Source organism: Amblyomma maculatum, chromosome 4, assembly GCF_055883805.1.
Source record: "Amblyomma maculatum isolate TAMU_Amacu chromosome 4, ASM5588380v1, whole genome shotgun sequence".
Lineage (NCBI taxonomy): Eukaryota > Metazoa > Arthropoda > Arachnida > Ixodida > Ixodidae > Amblyomma > Amblyomma maculatum.
This window is the reverse complement of record NC_139347.1, coordinates 90,141,487-90,161,269: the sequence shown is the minus strand read 5'-3', so window position 1 is coordinate 90,161,269 and position 19,783 is coordinate 90,141,487. Positions and strand designations below refer to the sequence as shown.

Genomic DNA, 19,783 nt, shown 5'->3' with positions numbered 1-19,783 from the left:
TTAGCATTATTGCATAAAGAATCGTTGCTTCAACACTGATAATAATAGAAAACCTTTAATATAATATTGTATGCTATTGGGATCTATTTATTGTGCCCTCATTCAAAGTTCAGTTATTATCCCACTCGTACTTTATAATTAATTGATTAGGTTCTCCATGAATAAATTGCCGTGATATCAGTAGGTCATTTGCTGGATATAATATACGTCCTCTACATGTCCTCGTAGCACAAGAAACCACCAAACAGTCCGAATGTATTTGTCAGAATATGTGGTTTTTGTCTAAAAAAAAAAAAAATGGCGGTCCGCTGTGCCATATTAACGGTAACAACAAACGGAAAGGTCACGAGGGTCACGAGGGATTCTTTCGTCTGATTTGTTTCCCTGTAAGCCTCTAGGGACGATGGCTCTTCGAGTCGACGTCTCCCGCTCAGCTCCGCCACTCTGCGCGCCTTTTGTTTTGTTTTTTTTCCTACAGACGAGCAAATTGAAAGCCGAGGCACGTCTGGAAGCCCTGCGAGAAGGTGGCGGTGAGTCTTCTTTCTTCTCTTTCCTACATTTTCTCCCTCACTTTTTTTCTTTTCATCGCTCTCTCCTTTTCTCTTTTGTCTCAGCTGCCCGGCTTATTCTCAGGCTGGTGTTCACTCGAAGGACGTTCGCTTCGGTTTCGGGTGCTGCCACCGATTCGTTTTGCTTGCACCCGCTGCGTTGCAGCAGGCCAGAATGCAGTTGCGAATGCCGGGCAAAAGCGCTACACTTTCTTCTTCGCTTTTCGCCCCGATAACGCGCGCCGCCTCGTTTACCGTCGGCCACGTTCTGTGGCCTGGTTAGCGCGCTGCCATTGGAGAAATATGCTCCAGCCAGCCAGCCACTGCAGCCCACGGGGGAACGTGACTTTTGACTCGAGCAAGCAGTGAAGCCCCAAGCCGAAGTGGCTGGCTGGCTGCCTACTATATAGTATATTGAGAAAGAAGCAACCCATGGGAGGGCAAAGGAACAGATAAATTCACCGCGTCAAACCCGTTCGCTCGTTCCTTCATTCCTTTATTCGTTCTCGCCTCCCGGACTTCGACGCGCCCTGCAGCCCAGCTGAGAGACTCGGCGTACATGCAACGAGTACGCATGCCGGGGAAACTGCGCTCTCCTCCCTCCAAGCAAGCACGAGAGCGGCAACGAGATTGATGGCTGTGCGGTTCCCATCAGAGGCGCTTGCTTGCTTCCTCTCCAGGTTGCAAGCGCGTCTCCCTCGACAACGCTTGCGTCCGGAAGGGTGCCGCGGACGTTACGACAAACGCGCCACCGCTCAACAGTGGCTCTGTAGCCTAGATCCACTTAAATGAGTCACTACGCCTTCCACAAACAAAGGAGGTTTTCCCTCGCTTGGACAGAGAGAAAGTGTTGCCCTTTTGAGTAGGCAACCACTTTTGGGCGTTACTTGAGACAAACCAGTCTTGTGAGAAAAAATGTGTGTACGTCTGCGTGCGCGGCTGCTGAGCATTTCAACGCCTGATGAATAGACATACATACCAAAGCAAGCTGAATAGAATGGGCTCCCACTGAGAATTCCAATGAGAATGCATCAGTACGCATGAACTTCGCGCTGTAGCGCCGCCGTTACAATTAACTTGCGCAGTATTTCACCGAGCTGACTTGCCGGCAACTCTGTGTAACGCTCCAGCTTCTTTATGCCATCGCCACTCTTTTCAACAACACGGATTCCGGCTCGTCTGTCTCCGTAACAGGCGACCGTATACTTTCTCCGTCATTCTTGTTCCTCGTAACTGCTGCGGAACTGGAGCTTTAGGAACGAATAGTTCAGCCAACATTCTCCTTGCTCTAGACAGCAGTTTTTAAAAGGTGTATTGACCTCTCACAGTCCCAGTAAGTTTAGTAAATTGCTTTGCCGTATGTCTTCATGAAAGCAAGCATATGTGTTTGTTTGTGTTTTCCTGAAATTGTTGCATAAATCTTACTTTATTCATGGATTCGTGCATTGCTGTTCTCTTTTTCTTTTTTGTTTCAAATAATCATGTAAGTTCCTTAAACATGCCGCCACCTTTTCCCTGACGAAAAAGTGTCAGTGAAAATAAAAATTGCTGAATTCGGTGGAGGAGAGGGAGGATGGCGCAAGGGATTGTACCATACCGCATGAGGGTAAATGCAGACCACGGTGCTTTTCGTTTAACAACATAACTTCTCGTGTCTCTTTTTAAATACTAATTTGTAGCTGTAGTATTGCAGGTGCCCCGCCGGGGTTGCTCAGTGGTTACGGCGCTCGACTACTGTTCCCAAGGATGCGGGATCGAATCCCGGCCTCGGCGGCCGCTTTTCGATGGAGGCGAAAAGCAAGGCGCCAGTGTGCTGTGCGATGTCAGTGCAGATTAAAGAACCCCAGGTGGCCGAAATTTCCGGAGTCCTCCACTACGGCGTCTCTCATAGCCTGAGTCGCTTTGGGACGTTAAACACCACAAACCAAACCAAAACCAAGTATTGCAGGTGCATGATCAAATGAAGAAAGTAAATTTAGTTGCGAATACAAGAGAAAATAATAAGAAAACTGCAACAATAAACAAGAAAAACCCGGAGGATGAATGCGTGGCAATGGAAAGAAACTACGCAGAATGGACTTTCAAGACAAATAATTCAACGCAAACAGCTAAAAAACAAATTTATAGATTGCATATCAACCGATCATACGGACCCGTTATCAGCGAGAGCAAGATATCATTTCAAGAGACAAGATTCTCTTCAGCATCTTCAGCATCAGCACCGTGTCATCTTATTGTGCCCTCTATACTAACCATAATCAGTTTTCATCAATGCCATGCCAGCAAATACCAGTTCTCTTCAATGCGGCGCAGCCATTTCACCATTTTCTGCCGCGAATTTCTGCACGCTACTTCATTAACCTGTTCTTGATTCCCAGCCTGATATGTGGTTGCTCGAAATGGAATTCCAGATTATTTGGAAGGCGCGAAATCTTTGAAAGGAAGCGGAAAATATATATATATATATATATATATACGCAGAGCAGCATCGTAAAATAATGAAGCAACATCTGGAATTGCATCTAAGTGTGTTGCAGAGCTAGTCTTGTCATTTGGCGCTATTTGCTTTTACAACATCTGGAAAGTGCACGGAATACTGTTTCGGACTCACGCTTTTTAGTTTTTATTCTTAAGGAATAGCAATTGGAATTTCAAATACCCTCAATATATATAAACCCAGGTGGGTCAACGCCTCCGATAAAGTGCTGCGCATCTCACGGGTTCTGCGGAAAGTGCTCCCAGAATCCCGGTCCCCTGTGACGGAGCTCTTCCATTCAGTCCGCGCGGAATTCCGCGCGCCTTCGGGGTGCAGCCTACTCTGTACGGTTGTTGACAAATCCTAAGGAGCCGATTTCATCTCAATGTCAGAACAAACAGCCCTGTCGGAGCAAGCGAGAGTGCGCATCAGCCTGGGGAAGACGACGACCGATCTCGAAGAGAGGGCTCTGAAACGACTTGGGCGTCCGTATAGTTCGTCGCATCCTTATCGCTTCCTTGGCGGTCTGACACGAGCATTTCAGAGCGGCTCGACGATGGAATTGCGCCACACGGTTTGACCGCCTTCATTAAATTTCAGTGCGTCGCTTTTACGGCCAAGACAGACTGTGGTTTGCGCTGTAAACTGTCGTCGAGAGGATGACCAACGCTGAGGTGATATCGTTGTGTGGAATGTGTTCTATGGCGCTTGCTAGTGTAATTCAGGCTACAGAAGATTTTGCCTCGCTTTGTTTCAGCGTTGCGTGCGCTGGCATTGAAATATTGTTTAGTTGTAAGAGGGATTATGTTTGCACTCGCAAAGTGAACGGACGCGAAAGAGGATCCGCGAATGGAGCCAGCAAAGGGGAGATATTGACGCTACTCAAACCCTTACACAAGGAGCTCAATACACCCCAGTATATATATATATTTTTTTTTTTATTGAAGTCTCACAACCGGAGGTGAACCAAGACTTGCACAGGATTGCACTGACATTTTGAAATGAGCTACTTGCCAAGGACCGGCTACATAAATGACAGTTACCCAGTACGTCTGCTTAGATACGCTGTTTAGAGCTTACGAATGTGACCAGTCAGACTTCCCCTGAAACCGATTGGGGCGCATTTTTCAAAATTAATAGCCAGCACCTGGGAGCCTGCCGACGGACGATCTGCGGATATGGATTGTAGCGTGATGTGTGCAATGTGTGAAAATATTGCGTTAAAGCACTCTTTCTCGGAGTATGTCCATATTTTCAGAGCATGAGAAGAGATTCTCACGGCCAGGGTATGTAATACGAAAGAAAGTTACGCAGTGGTTCTAAAGCTTAACAGAACGGATCCCAAGGGAGGTGAAGCGAAGCAGAGGGAGGCTGAGGTTAGATGGGCGGATGAGATCGATAAGTTTTGCAGCGATATAATGCCGGCAACTAGCGCAAAACTGGTGGAATTGGAGGATATGAGAGAGGATATCGGTTCACTCAAGCTGATGATAATGATAACAATGATAATGATAATGATTATGATGATGATGGTGATGATGATGATGATGATGATGAGGAGGAGGAGGAGGAGGAGGATGAGGAGGAGGAGGAGGAGGAGGAGGAGGAGGAGGAGGAGGAGGAGGAGGAGGAGGAGGAGGAGGAGGAGGAGGAGGAGGAGGAGGAGGAGGAGGAGGAGGAGGAGGAGGAGGAGGAGGAGGAGGAGGATAGGCGCCAGCCCGAGAGGCCAGACAAATATTTGATATAACAAAATACATGCAATGGCAGAGATGAATCGTCGCCTCGCGAATGTTGCACCCCGTCGCATAGATTGTTCTAGTTAAGCGTAGGTAAGCAATAAATTTGTTTAGTACTTTACAGTTCAGTCCCTGCGCTGTTCGCGGTAAGGATCGATTTCTATTGAGAGCCGCTGCGATTTTCGTGCACAGCGTCCGTTCACGGCCCCTCACCTCAGCGTTTCAGTTCACACCGGAGTTTCCCTTCCTGCGGCTCTGTTAGGTCAGCATTTCCAATTATGGATTCGTGTTGAAGACAGAGCGGGTGCAGGAAAGGGCAACCCAGGGCCGCCTCCAGAGAAATTCTCTGACTTTCAGCAGGAGTGTGTGTCGCCGGAGCGATCTCGGGGGGTGATCGAGCGCTACCATGTATAGCCACTCTCACTGGCTTGGAACGCAGTGCGCAGTCTGCAGGAGAGGGCGAATACGGGGAGGAGAAGAGATGGTGAAAGGTTCTCTCCCTCGGCGGATAGAAGCGCATTGTGTCTGCTTGTATAGACGCGGCGTTAGGCTTATGCTTATGGTCAGAGCGAGAGCAGCTGCATTTGTGAGGGCTTTCGCAACGAGCCTCTCTGCCTTTGCATCAAAGCCCCCCAGAGACCGGATGAGTTCCGCAGTTGCAGCCGGAACAGGCTCTACCAGTTTCGTGCTAGCGACGCTGCATGATCTTGGGTGTCGTTATTATGTTGCAACACCGCTAATCAGACACCTTTTTTTTTTACTTCTGATGCGACCTTTGACAGTTCTCTATAGTTTATTGGCTAAGTTTCGAACGCGTACTTTGGCACTGTTGCTGGCCACCGGGTACAATGCCTCTCCAGGGTGCTTTATCGCCGAAGGGACGTCCTGAGGTTCGCTTTTAACAGGTTCCCGGGCCATCATCATCTTGTCACTTTGTTCTCTTCTTCCTGTACTATATCTGGCGTCGCTAAGCCTTGCGGCCTGCGCCGCTTGAATGAGAGAAGTAGCATTGTTGAGCATAACTATAGTCGCACGCATGATGAGTCTCCCACACGCTTCAAATGCAGAGGCGTCTCAATGTCAGGCATGAAGTTCATTTTAAAAGCATTCAAAGTTTCAACAATGGGCTGCTATGAAGAAAAAAAAAAGAAATGAAAACTCATCGCATATTCCGGTAAACAAAATATTACGGGAATGCACTTTGCTTCACTTAAGATCTCAATGGCAAAAGCCTTTCCTCCTTCTTTTCTTCTACCTCTATATCGCGTGTTTGTGTACATGGTATAATTTCTTTCTTTCTTTCTTTCTTTCTTTCTTTCTTTCTTTCTTTCTTTCTTTCTTTCTTTCTTTCTTTCTTTCTTTCTTTCTTTCTTTCTTTCTTTCTTTCTTTCTTTCTTTCTTTCTTTCCTCTCTTCAACATGCGGGAGTGAACTGACCCTACAGGGTTTTTAACAGGGACTAGGCCTAACTAGCTGAACGCGGAAATTATGTCGCTGTCAGAACGAATTGCGACGTCTGGCGAACACTTCTCGCGAACAAATTTCGCGGACGCGAGATTTTCACCATAAGCCTAGAAAAGCTTTCGCCTAAAATCTCGCTTTTTGAGAATTCCACCATGCGATCGCTTTTTCTTTTTTTTTTTTTTTTTAAGCGGCTTTAAATCACTATGACTGGGCTTTTCAGAATAAGACACCACTTTTGTCAAAACAAACAGTATAAATATCCAAGATCAAGGTTTCCACAAACAGGTAACTCCGTCTCGCAGTGCGTTCACACACGCGTACGCGTCTAGACACATGCCGAGTAGTTTAACGCTACACAGCATTGATAAACAGGCACTCAGAGACAAAATATCGCTAGGATCGAGTATTATTGTTTTACAGGAAGAAGTATAGTCATCAGTCTGTTGTCATGCACCGCCTGGTTACAACACAAATGCAGTACATCACTCTTCAAAATTCTTGGCAACGAATTGAAACAAAGTTGACACGAATTGGACTTAATAGCCCTGTTTGGATGAGTTGCTTCAGTCATTTAAAGATTTATCATTGCACAAGGGAGATAGGGACAAACGGAGTAACACGCAAAACATGTCCAGAGCGCGGCATCCATCTGTTTTACATGTAACAAGCAGCTACATTTAGCGAGATATAGCTGTTTTCTAAGAAAAACAAGAGAGAAATTGCGAATTGCGCTCTCTGCTTGTGTTATGCGTCACTTCGTTTGTCTCTGTTTTCCTTGCGGAATGGGGCACATTTAAGGAAACGCAGGGGAAGACAGGACAAACACATTTTGAAGTCTAAGTCTATTCATGCCCGCTAGTAATGCACACCGTGGAGTGCGCACGCAACTGTCTTCGTTCTGCTCGCTCATTTATACCTTTTAATGGAGGTCCGTGTTTTCAAGCTGCGCTAAGTAGCCCCGTATATAGAATACAGGTGCCATCATCCAATCACCCGCAGGTCGTCCTTTCTTTTTGTTTTAATTCTTTCGTCCACTCCACAGTTCTCAGAGCAGTGAAAAAGTCTAAAAAAAATAATAATAAACTGCCCAAATTGAACCTATGGGGTCCTTAAACTGTGAAACATTACTAAAAGGCAGTGTTGAGAGTAGCACTTATTATAAAACGCGACAGTTCGACCCGTCGCTGTACGGCGATGCGCGTGGGCTGGTCGTTGCATGTATATAAAACGCTTAATTGATGCAGGTGTCTAGAAAAAAAGAAAGAAGTTGCTTTGACACGACCACGCAAGTAGATCTCCTGAAATGCCTGTAGAAAAAAAAAAAAGGAGTAAGGACAACCTGCAGGCTCTATCCACTGAATCAATGCTGTGCGACTGCGGTCGCCAGGGAGCGCTATATAATAAATTTGAGCACGCGCATCCCTGAAACTTTTGTTGCCTACTGTGCACGATTCCAAGTCTTTTTTTTTCACGTACTGTTTATTAGTCTGTGCGCACGAATATTTATTTATGCGAACTTCTGAGAACAATTTTACCGTCCCAAGGCAAGTGGAAGGGTTAGGAACGCGGCCTGTCTGCTTTCAGACGCTGCCTGGAGCAAAACTGACCGCGCCTGTGTCGCCCAGTCCTTACGCGATCGATTAGATTTTCGTTCTTCGCGAGAGGCGCGTGACCTCGTTTTGTTCAGAGTCACCGTCAGCCGTTCTTTTCTCTCCTGACAGCTTTGCTGAGAGCCAAACACTGTCTGGAGACGACGTTCGTTTTTCCAGGCGCATCGCTGTATGCGGACAGCCTCCTTCTGGCTTGTTGGGAAAGAAACGGGCGCCAGGTAGGCGTAGACAGAGAAAACAAGATGTTCACTGAAGATTCAGGTTTTCACCTATCTCTTCCAAAACAGCCTTTAGGCAGGGTTTCGACATTTTACCGAAGGTTGCAAAATGCGCAGCATGCCTTTTTCTGCTATTACGCAATGGGCCGTTAAAAGTAAACATTTAGTGTTTAGCTTTGGGCTTACATTTTTATTAAGAAATGTTGACAGCATGCCCTTAGGCCTGTTATTTCTATGAACGGTTTCACACAGATACCAGGGGCCGAAAAAAAAATGCGCATATGGTTAGATAATGTAAAAACTTGGGGAAGAGGACGTTGCAAGCGCTTGAGTGTTTGTTCGGCGCACACGTGATCTTTGAATCTACACAAAGTGGCCAGCTGTTGAAATTCTCGCTGCAAAAAAGTATCTCAAATTGCGATGGTTATCAATATTTAGCAAACATAGAAATGGCGTTTCCTTCGCTCTACACATACATTCTTGCGGAATTCTCATATATACATTAAAGGGTAGTGAACAATCAAAAACAGACGTGAAAAAGAAAATAGTAGTAAAATATCTACGTTACACAACTGTACACACAAGGAAGCATTTCTGTTATTGTAAACATATAATTTGCAATTCAGTAGATATTTTACTGTTTCTGAAGTGGACTTCACTTGAGGCTGCAGAGGACCTGATTAGCATTAAAGAGTGAAGCGTATCATTAGTTCTGTATCCATCTTTGCAAACTATCTGCGAGGGGTCTCCTTCGGCAGTAAAATATCATAGAAAGCACCTTCAAGTCACATAAAAATTCAAACCTTGTGCACCCTCTCGAACTTAACACACATATTTCAAGGGCGCGTTATTGTCAAAGAGCCACTTTTTTCTTCGTAGTGTCAGATGTGATTCCGAGAATGAGATGACCTCCAGCTGCCATTGCTCCAATTTCGCCTCGATATTGAGCTCAAGTTCCGTTCCTTTTTCTTTCTCTTCTCCGGCGCCTCTTTCTCATCATACGACGCGATCACTCGACATCCGAGAGCCGCAGCGAAGACGAAGCACTATGTCCAGGATCACGAGAGTGGGCCCACCTTCTGCTGACTGGTCGGTCACGGCACGGGCGATACAAAGAGACCGTGGGAATCCGCGAAACGGGTGCCCGAAGTTGCGGGCCCTGCTGACCGATGCAACGTCGGCGGGACGTCGCCTTAAGCTGAGGGGCGGGAGCGGCGATATAAGAAGCGTGCTGGTCGGCGAGGATGTCCGCCTGAGTTCATTATCGGAAGTGTCTCCGCGTATCCACAAGGGGCGCTGCGTGGAAAGGGCCGCGCGCCGCATTCCGTAACTCTGACCCACTTAGTTGCGTGCAGTAGCATAGAAGCATGGATGTCAGAGATGTTATTGTGTCGGAAGCCATCTGTGCGTTGATACCCTATTGCAGGTATCGCAGCGTACCTTCAACCGCAAATGACTGCAGCCATTTTTAATGTAGAGTCTTTTAATTTCCACTAAAAACAAAACAGGCGGATCAAAAACTATAATATAATAAAATTAAGTCCAGATGTGTCATAGAACGTATACATGGGATACCTGCGTCTCAAGCTGTCTTCTGTGGTGCAAACTCAGTTTTTTAGCGAAAAAAAAAAAGTCAGAAGAATTTTCTTTTCTGTGTTGACTTGCAGCAGGCTGTTCGCCGCGGGATATTTGCTATACGTTGAAGTTAAACTCAAAAGCAACGCAGGGAATATTATAGAAAAGACAACAAGTAAAATGAGTCCCCTGTTTCCTTCGGCACACATAGAATTTGTCCCAGCTTTGTGTGATCTGTAGCACGCAGCATTTGTCCCAGCTTTGTGTGCCAGATGGTTTCACGTGCTTACTGCAAATAAGAACATGGCCGTGAAAAGAGCGCAAACCTACTCGAATCTGGTTTTTCCGGTACTTTCGCTCAAGGGCCGTGAACCTTTAGTGTGTACATTTTTCGATGCACTAAATGATGTTGATGTCTAGCATTGCCAGCAAAGAAACAAACTAAAATGGTGAAATGTATTCTATATTTTCGCCCTGCCCACTACAGCCATTGCATGGCTTCACTTCAGCTTCGCGTGTGCTGCCCGCAACCGGCGCTGTGAGCGTGTGTGTGGGTCGCAGTGGGCCTCCGCTGACAAGCGCCGCGGACAGTGATGGATCATGGCTCTCGCGGCTGGCGACCGGCGCTGTGTGCGTATACCGTTTGATGTAGACCGTCCTTACTGTAATAAGCCGGCCCACGAGGAGAGAAGACGCCACGAGAGGTGAAGGTTCAGCCTCGGCAGATACACACCTCCACGTGGATTTCCTGCGCCACCGCACCCACATCGGTTGCTTGGCTCGCACGAACCGAAAGGCGTCCACTGAGATGAGCGGGCTTCTCCGCAATACCACAGAGCACGGTGTGGACGACTTTATGGAGAGCAGCTGTTCGATGCTGTTGTTGGCAATGGCGCGCCGAAGGGGAAAGAAAATTTAAAACAGTAAATTAGAGCGCTTTTACACCAGCTACAGGCAACGCCTTGCAGTCTACCTGAGTAATGCCTCATTCAGAATATTTTTTTTTTTGTTATTCTTTTCGACGCTGTTCTCCACGTCACAGATGTTCGAATCTGTGATCGCGTCGGTCGGGGCGTTGCTCTATAGTTAAGACTCGTACGTCAGCAACGCCCATTCCCGTATACTGTATGCAGCGTTGGATTCAACGTAACAGGAGTTTTTCGTGAACTTCTTGGCGAAAATAATTTTTTCTTGCGTATTTTGTTCGCGTCAAAAGTTAAGCGCCCACGTTATCTTCGAGCAGATATCGGAGTCCTAGGTTAGCGACCGTCATGGGAGCGGCTCAACACCGTGGAACCAAGCGTAGTATGCCGTGAGAATACGTTCTGTTTCGTGACTCGTTCAGAACCATGCAAGCTAATTTTAAACGTAGATTTAATCAAGGATACCCTAGAGTTCTGAAGGCTTAGGTTAGTGTAGCCGTTATTTTTTTAAAGCTCAATGTTTCGTGGAAACAATGGATACATTATTCAATGTTCGCTTGTTTCTTCACTCACTCACTCACTCACTCACTCACTCACTCACTCACTCACTCACTCACTCACTCACTCACTCACTCACTCACTCACTCACTCACTCACTCACTCACTCACTCTCATTGATCCACGCTCTCATCTTGTGAGCCATAATGATCACTTTTACAGCAAGCTGTGATAGCACAAATGTGTTTGAATTATCTAAGGTTCGCGTGTAGAATTTCCCAACTGGAGGTTCTTAGAGGGGGGGAAGAGAGAGAACGTAATCGAGACTCATAGTCAAGAATGTCCAGCGCCAGAATCGCCTAGACAAGATGCCACCACGTTCAGAACCTAACTATAACCGCTACGTTGGGAGAGAATATGTACGGACATGCAGCAGTAAGGTTATGGGGGATGCGGGGATTGAATACCAAGAGGTCAAGAGAATGTATGTAATGCACCTGAGGAAAGAAGGTGGCGCAAAAGTTAGTTCGTTACCTGTTTCGTTCAGTTTCATTCCGAAAAAACATTTGTTTGCTTATGATAAGTGCGAGTCGGCAAGGAATTCCGTTTTGCCAGAATCTAAAGCACTTCTCACGGTTAACAAGCCATGAAAGCTGCAATTTAAGTGTTCTTCGAATCCGCTTTGTTGGTTCTTTATTTTAGTCCTCCTCTCGCTGCACTATTCGAAGCTTAACAACAAAGAAGACGCTTGGGTGCCTCGGGGTACCCGAGGGCAAATGCCAATGTTTGCACGGAGGGTGGTAATTATGAATTCCTGGACAACGTAACCTGAACAAACGGTCAGAATGCGAAGCCAGAGGCCTCCTACGCGGTCGTTATCCCTGCGCCAAGATTAGAGCAATCGCGCTGACCCGGCGCGGCTCAAGTTCAGTGCGGGCCACGCATTACGTGACCTCGTGGAACGCGAATGAAACAAAAAAGGAACCGCAGCGTCAAGTCGTACACTTACCCTGTTCAAACACCGCATTAGCAGCGCTCGCACGCTTTCCGGTTCTCCTCACTTTATCAGATTGTTCTCAATATAACCGCTGGTGCCGTTAGGCCTTGCCGCATTGCGTTGCCAGCTAGCTTGACCAATAACCTGTCATTTCACCGTGCACGCTGGTCTTTTCTTTTTTTTTTTCGCCTTTGATAGATGGATTTCTTTGCTGCTGTTGTTGTTGTTATCATTACTGTTTGTTTGTAACGATATGTATTGCCTTAGGGCGTCGGTGAGGCATGGGATGAAGAATGAAGAAAGGATTAAATGAATATAAAAAGGCTGGCTAATTTTATGAAATCTAAGAGTGAGCGATGATGTAGTCCGGGCGTCCAGCCGATATACGAGGCAGGATTGCTTGCTGATAGACCAGCTATTGTCAGTTGCCGAATTCAGTTTGAGTGCTGGGCAGTCCCACAGCAAGTGGTAAATGTCGGCTTCAAGATTTTCGTTTTTACATATCGGACACCCTGGGCGGGGATATTATTCCTTTCTATTCAGCAAGCAGCGGCACGTTCCCAGAGACGTGATGAGAGTTACCGAATATCGGACACACTCACACATTGCAATCGGCTATACACAAAGAACGCATGTGAAAAACTGCAATAGCAAGTCACCAAGCACTCCACCTTTGTTCTTTCACTCCGTTGAAGTGCACTCACAGAGAGCTAAACTAATAGTTCGGAAGCTTTTCGCATTTTTTGATGTATAAATGATAACAGCATTTTTTGAAAGCAGAACTGACGTTTTCCAACAGTGAAGGTAATTATTACTTCTCAGTATCAGCCGGAGCGCAGTGACCCGGCAATCGAACCTGCGACCACCTCCTGTTTGGTGTCTACCTTTCATGGACGAAAGTAGCCAGCAGTGGTTGCAGATGTTACGGGCGAAACCTGATTTATCAACAGTTACAAGCGGGGATGCTGTTATTCTAAGGAGTTCAGGCGTTTTTCTAACCGTCTGCACTCATAGCGCGGGTAGATGATTATATAAAGACGTGTATGGAGCATTTCAACGCCTTTGGATATATTGATTGAAAGCATGGATCTCACATATGCTGGCGGTGTACCTTATGCGGCATTTTGATGCCAACGTTTCTATTGGCCTTCAGTGCAGTGTCCTTTTTTAATGGATTTCGAGGGACACTTGCCAAAAGATCATCAGTTTTCATAATTATCTGAGGTTTAATTGGCGGTCTTCTAGCCGAAGTTCCATATATGACCTGAACTAGCTTTTTTCACGTGGATGGCCTTTATCTTCTGAAGTGGAACGCATAAATGACTACAAACACCGGACTGACATGATAGGAAAACCTTTTTGTGCATCACTAAAGGAATTTCGACACCTTGCAGGTTTTTGTTTTTCTTGTTGTTCAGCGTCCATCGTGGTCCGACTACATTCAATATTGCACCGGTGGTGGAGGAAAAACGTTACCAGACAGAGGTTCTCGAGACCCGCAGATCTCTAGAGCACCGCGTGGTACAGCGCCCAAATATTCATAACCCGGTCCATGACGTCGGAGGCCCGACTTCCACCAAAGGCTTGTTCGCCGCGTCGTGTGGCACGATATACCAAGTCACGACATACTCCGATGTATGTCTCTACATGTCCTTTGCAGGCTCTTTCAAGAACATTTTGTCTCTGCTGAACCTTGAGGCGTACAGGTCTACGAGAACTATGCGTGTTAACCCCCCTCCCCCTCCCCCCTGTTTCGATGGTGCACATCAATACCGAGGTCGCAAGTTTTTCTTTTTTTCGAAGAAGGAAAGCTTCTTCAGTCACACCTCAACATGCTTCCACGACACTTGGTGGCCCGTTTCTAAATAAATGCCCTTGCACGACCAGAAAATCCGGCGGAAAGCCACCTCATCCTTCTCGTCCAAGTCCTCACGTTGCCTGTCATGTCTTACATAGCCCCCAAAATAAAAAGAGAGGGAAACAATAAAGAAGGAATTGAAGTTGCTGCATAAAGGCACGATCTATTCAATTTTCTGCGGTCTCAGTAGCGACACGCAAATCTCTTAGCACTCCTGCGGGGAACATAACCCGCTCAGTTACGCCGCTGGCTCCATCATCGTCCGGCAGGCTGCAACCAGAAATTAGGCGCCTGTATTGATGGCAAATTGCAGTTCGAGCGCCTGTGTCTGCCCCCATGACGGCGGTCGCCCGGGGGTCGTGTCACAGCATGCGACACGCGGCCGATCGATTAGGTGGCGTACAACTGACATCGCCTTTGGCGAGGACGTACCCCCGCCCTTCACTTACTACCTCTCTCTCTCTCTCTCGTTCTGCGTGTTTCATATTCGCGTGCCTTTGTAGCTCACCCTTTGACGGCAAACAGCGGGTATGGCGTGTGCTCGGCGCAAGTTCAATGCACTCTGCGCGAGTTCAACGCTCTTTTGTGCGCCGCGTCCAAAAAACAACGTCGCCACCCTCCCAGCCTCTGCCGTCCGTCGGGACAGAGTCGGCGGAAGTATCAACAAGAGAGCGGCGGCAGAAGCAGCCCAGCTACGTGACAAGCGCGGTGCCTCATTGACGGCACCTGCTTCGAAGCTCATTGGACCGCGCGTATAAATAGCATCGCACGCGCGATCATCGATGCCTCTGGGATCTCCGTGGCTGCGCGGCGGCGCTGACGATAAGCGTCGACCAGTTTCCCGGAAGCGATCACGCGGTCCTTCCGGAACCTGTTGAGCATCTGTTAATTTTCATCCTTGGAGATGTAGAGGCTTATGTGTCCTATTTCTGCTGCTCCCGCTTTTGTTGCCTTTGGTGGCTCCTTCAAGTGTTTAAGTGCAACGAGTATAAGAAGTGTAACCTGCGCAGTTGCAAAGCCTATAATGCCGCTGAGCATGCCTCTAAAAATTCTCCCTCTCTTACTGGTGGCCTTCCAGTGGACACAGCGTTTAATGAAAGAAATCCGAGCAAGGTAAATGTATTGCAGGCAAAGCACTCGTTTTAGAGTACTTTTGCTTTGTAGATGGTAGATGTAAATGACTTTGTTGTTGTCTTCTTGCCATCACCTGCTATGAAATAAGAGCGTCCTTGAGAAAGAGCGTGATCTACGTTAAAAAGTTTACCAGGAGGGAAGTAGATACAAAGTCCCGCCTTAACCACGCCGCACGAACATGCCTGCTACGGGATGCGTGTATGATTCGTCATCCAAGGGTTCTGAAATGCTGGATTCTGATCGCACTCTCCCACCTTAATGGCGAAGCTCGATTTCGCAGTACCTGCCACTTTGACGACTCAGGAGATGATGCTCCAGTTGGTTGTGAAGCAGCGTTTTTGCAATAAAAGAAGTAGCTTTGTTGTAGATTACGCTGACTGCACTCAATGCCAGTGAACAAATGCATGGCGACCTCTGCGTACACTCTGCGCCCTTTTTGAAAGGAGTTGAAGAAAACACTACATGATAGCGTGTAGAGTTCAAGAAAAGCTTTCACACCTCTAAAGAAGTGACATTCTTATTGCGGTGTGGTTGAGTCGTGAAAGAAATCCGCAGTCGCTAAGCGGCGATACTCTAACGACAGTTCATTCGTAGACTTCACACTGGACAGGCTCTTTCGGCTATTGTCCTGAACCTCGCGAAAGCGTCGGTCTAAATGTCAACTACTGCTTCTCTGTCTTTTGATGTAATTCGAAGACTTGCTATGTGGCGTAAGATGCGGTCGTCCTTATGTAAAAAAAAAAAAAAAAAAAAAAAAAAAAAGTTTTGGAAGCTATTTTCGAGAAACCTGAGCAGTCTCCGGCTCCTAGCGTTGTCCGTTATCCGTTGATCACAAGCACAGGTGCTCCTCCCTTGTCACCGCAAGTCTAACCTCTTGTAGCTCTCTTGCTCAGGAGGTGTGCATTCTCTGCTTGACCAGCAGACTGTTGCACTATATCAACGAGATATCGCTAAGGATCCCCAGTGGCAGAAAAGCACCTGTCGTTGCTGTCGGCACTGGCGCCGAAATGCTTACTTAGGTTCCTCCAATTAAAGCAAAGTAATGCTGTCGAGAGAAAGAGCTACACCGCCGCAAGCGTACGATAAATGGTGTTAGCTCGGTTGGCTTCTCTATCCACTCGCAAAGCGTTCTCGTGAAGTATCCCTTTCTCACGATCGTCAGACGCCTCTCGGCGGCGGCGGTATAACGTCGACGGACTTAGACCCGAAGGTTAATTAAGGCTTCGAGGACCAAAGGTCGTCGGTGCGAGTCTCTCACACACGCTGGGTCTCAACTCGACTAACAACTACATGCTCCATATTGCAGCGAATACTTTTCTGTCACTCCAAACCCTCCGCGCGTAAAGAGCTGGCCACAATTTTCACAGCAATGGGGGCTCTAAGTGGCCCAGTGTCGACACCCGTCCGGCTGGCATAGCGGAACGACAGCATAGGGCGTAACTGCTGGCCCGGCAGTCGCGCGCGCGTGAGGAGAGGAACCTGTGGTGACGTCACACTTTACTATGGTGGTGCTCCATCTGGTGGTTTTAATCAAGAAGATGAAAAGTGTGCTATGTGCGGTAGATGCCCACAAACAATTGATTGTCTTATGCTGAAGTGTGGCAGCGTCCATCCAGATGTCGATACGGACACAGTCACTCTAGTCGAGGCCCTGGGATTTAGAGGTAACAAAGGAAACATGAATGAACCGGCTGTTAAAGCTTAGCAAGAGGTGTTTGGAAGACTGTTGACTAAACAGCAAAGCGGGGACGCAAGGGTGCTAAATCTAAATTAAGGAATGGTATTTAAAAATATGCCGGGTCTAAAATTAATGTCGTTAAAGTTGAGTAGTTGTCTAAATTAAAAAGATAAAAAGAAAGGTTGTACATGGTGACGATTATCACCACCCCGTTTCAAAAGGGACGTTCTAAATATTTATCCATCCACCGCTTGCTACCATCTTGACCCGTTCGGATGAACAGACAAGAATTGTAGTAACGTGAGTAGTAAAAGTTCACGCTTTTAAAAATGAGTTAAGGTGGGCTGGAGAGTGATTGGAACCCAGGGTCTCCTGATAGCAAGATGGATACGCTGCCCATAAGCCATAGCAGCTTTTTCTTTTCTTTATTTCCTGGCTTTGACACACTGGCACGAGCTGAACAAAGGAGAACCCATAGTGAATGTGCCCTGGTCTTTGACCTGGTGAATCGTCTTAGACTCCCGGGCTTATGTGTTCATGAATAATCACGAGCATGCTAACAAGGATTTCGGTCAAAGCGCGCGAAAGGCAAACATTAATCAGCAGTGCGAGGGACGCTGTCATCCAATATGTCATTGCCTTTAATATCAGCAGAGCCCATCGCATAGCTATTCATAAACGCTGCAAGACAAATTAATATGCCTTTGAAGAATTAAAAGGTACAATGACATGCTCAGTAATCCATGAATAAAAGGTAAATGGGTTTACTAAAAAAAAAAAAAAAAAGGCTTTATGTATGTTCAACTTCACGCTGGTGGCTGGACACCTGAGCCGCGCTGTATGGGAAAGGATGAAGGTGAGAGAGAAGGAAGTACCGTGTTACGGAATAATTTAGACCACATGGGGATTTTTAACGTGCACTGATGTCGCACACCACAGGGCGCTTTTGCGTTTTGCCTCCATCCCGGCTACTCCGAAAAACCGGCTACTCTGAGAAACCGGCTACTACGATTCAATAGCCAAGTATCTTAACCGCTGAGCCCTTGCGGCAGGTAGACACCTCAAACGCCTGTGCTCCCGTCATTGAGAGAGAAGCGGAAAGTTTCCACTGCTCGTGGAGGTCGCAAATGGGTAGTCCGGAGTTAATAAGAAGTAGGCGGAAGAGCTAGGGAAACAAATTGCTGAGTGTTGAGTACGTGGTTCGAGCGGAACACGTAACCGCTATCGCATTCTACTCTTAACTAAGTAGCTTAAACTCAACCCCGAGTTTTTTTCTTGCTGATTCCGTAGCTATAGACGTACACTTTCGCTAGTTGTTCCGGGTTTCTTGTGCGAGCCTGAGAGCGCGCGAGATTAAAAAGCCGTACTGCGTTACTCCATCAAGATCGCATTCGCGACGCACACCCAGCGTGTATGATCCAGTTTTTCGCTGCAAAACGAGCAGCGACCGAACGCATACACAGCACAAGACTACTCGCTTGCTTCACTGATTTGTTTGTTTCTGTTTTTCGTTGCGCAACCTGTCTCCGCACCTGTTCCCGCCTCTCCGTCCAAACAGCGACCAGCACGCACTCCGCGGCGTCAACACAAACAGCCTCGCCGAAGGATTCGCACCACTAAAGCAGGCGTGAGGGGATGGTGTTGCTAAACCCACACGGCGGGCGGCAAGATCAAGAAAGGCGCGGTCCTCTCCTATAGCTTTTAGGCCTGCAGGCTCAATGCGCCGGGCATCCATTTCACAGCCGGCAGCGACCGCTGACAACACGTGGGAGGCCTAATTAATGGACAACGCGGCGCAACTCGAACCTCGCCGGGCAGCAGCAGACGGTTTTAATTAAAAGCGCCCGCAGACACGAGAGGAACCTCGGCGCCGCTTACTGGAGAATAAAAAAAAAAAAAAAAAAAAAAAAACGGAGAGTGGATAATAAACATGAACGGAACCGCGAGCGCCGGGCACCGTTCATACACGCATTCACGCCGGAACGGCGTGCCGCAATTGGCTTTTCAAAGACAGAGCCGGCAGCTCTCTGGGCCTTCCGCATTAACCGATGGCTCAGCTCGGCTCGGCTGGGCTGGGCTTCGCGACGCGGCGTGTACGTAACGCCAGCGGACGGCGGGCGTTATTAAAACTGCCGCGCCGATCTCGTGGATCCTTCCTTTACTGATTGGATTATATGCCCAACGCTCTCGCTTCGAGGCAAGTGGCCGAGAAGTAAAATATCGCTCTTGCTACTTTGGCTCCCTGAATTGATTTACAATGTAAAAAAAAAAAGTAAGGGAATGCGGATGGAAAGGCGTTTGCTTCGCGCCGCTGAATGCTTTGCAGGTTTGAGGCTGCTGCACCATATTAGATGGCAAAGGCGGTTCCACAGCCTCTTCGCTTGCTCGGATCTGGACCCGCAAAGAGGCAGTATTAAATTTAATAAACCAGGCATGGCTTTCATTTGAAAGAAGAGCCCCCTCTTTTCCGGGGAAATATTAAATTGTAAATTTAGGGTCCAATACCTCTATACGTGGCAGTTCTTTCTGTTCCAACACTGTCCTTTATTTTTGTATGAGAAGAACGCGGCTACATCCAGCAGGTTAGCCATGCAGCTATGCTTGAATGAATGAATTAATTAATTAATAACTAATTAATTAATGAAGGAAGGAAGGAAGGAAGGAAGGAAGGAAGGAAGGAAGGAAGGAAGGAAGGAAGGAAGGAAGGAAGGAAGGAAGGAAGGAAGGAACGAACGAACGAACGAACGAACGAACGAACGAACGAGGAAGGAACGAAGGCAGAGAGGGAGGGAGGGAGGGAGGGAGGGAGGGAGGGAGGGAGCAATTAATAATGATTGAAAAAATGACCTCATATTGTGATGTGTCTGTTCAGCTGACATTGAATCGACCATAAAGATGGGATTCTCGACAACACATAACAAAATGAAGGTCGAGGGGGAGCCTTGGTCGTCTATCCAACATCTTGACTTAGGTACTCAGGCTTCATTTCGGCCATTGTTCGTTTTTCTTTTCTTTATTTTTTTGTTTTTCGTATTGAATGCATTGGAGTGGCTCAGTCAGTGATGTGAT

The 19,783-nt window shown here is 47.2% G+C and overlaps 1 protein-coding gene across 1 annotated transcript in view; it reads left to right on the top strand.

Moving 5' to 3' along the window:
• The window catches only part of nwk (FCH and double SH3 domains nervous wreck), a 170,721-nt gene that overhangs the window by 84,495 nt on the left and 66,443 nt on the right, over positions 1 to 19,783 (top strand). The window contains exon 13 of the mRNA XM_084600355.1: positions 479 to 530. Coding sequence (XP_084456481.1) covers positions 479 to 530 — 52 coding nt within the window. The remainder of the gene's footprint in view (positions 1 to 478; positions 531 to 19,783) is intronic.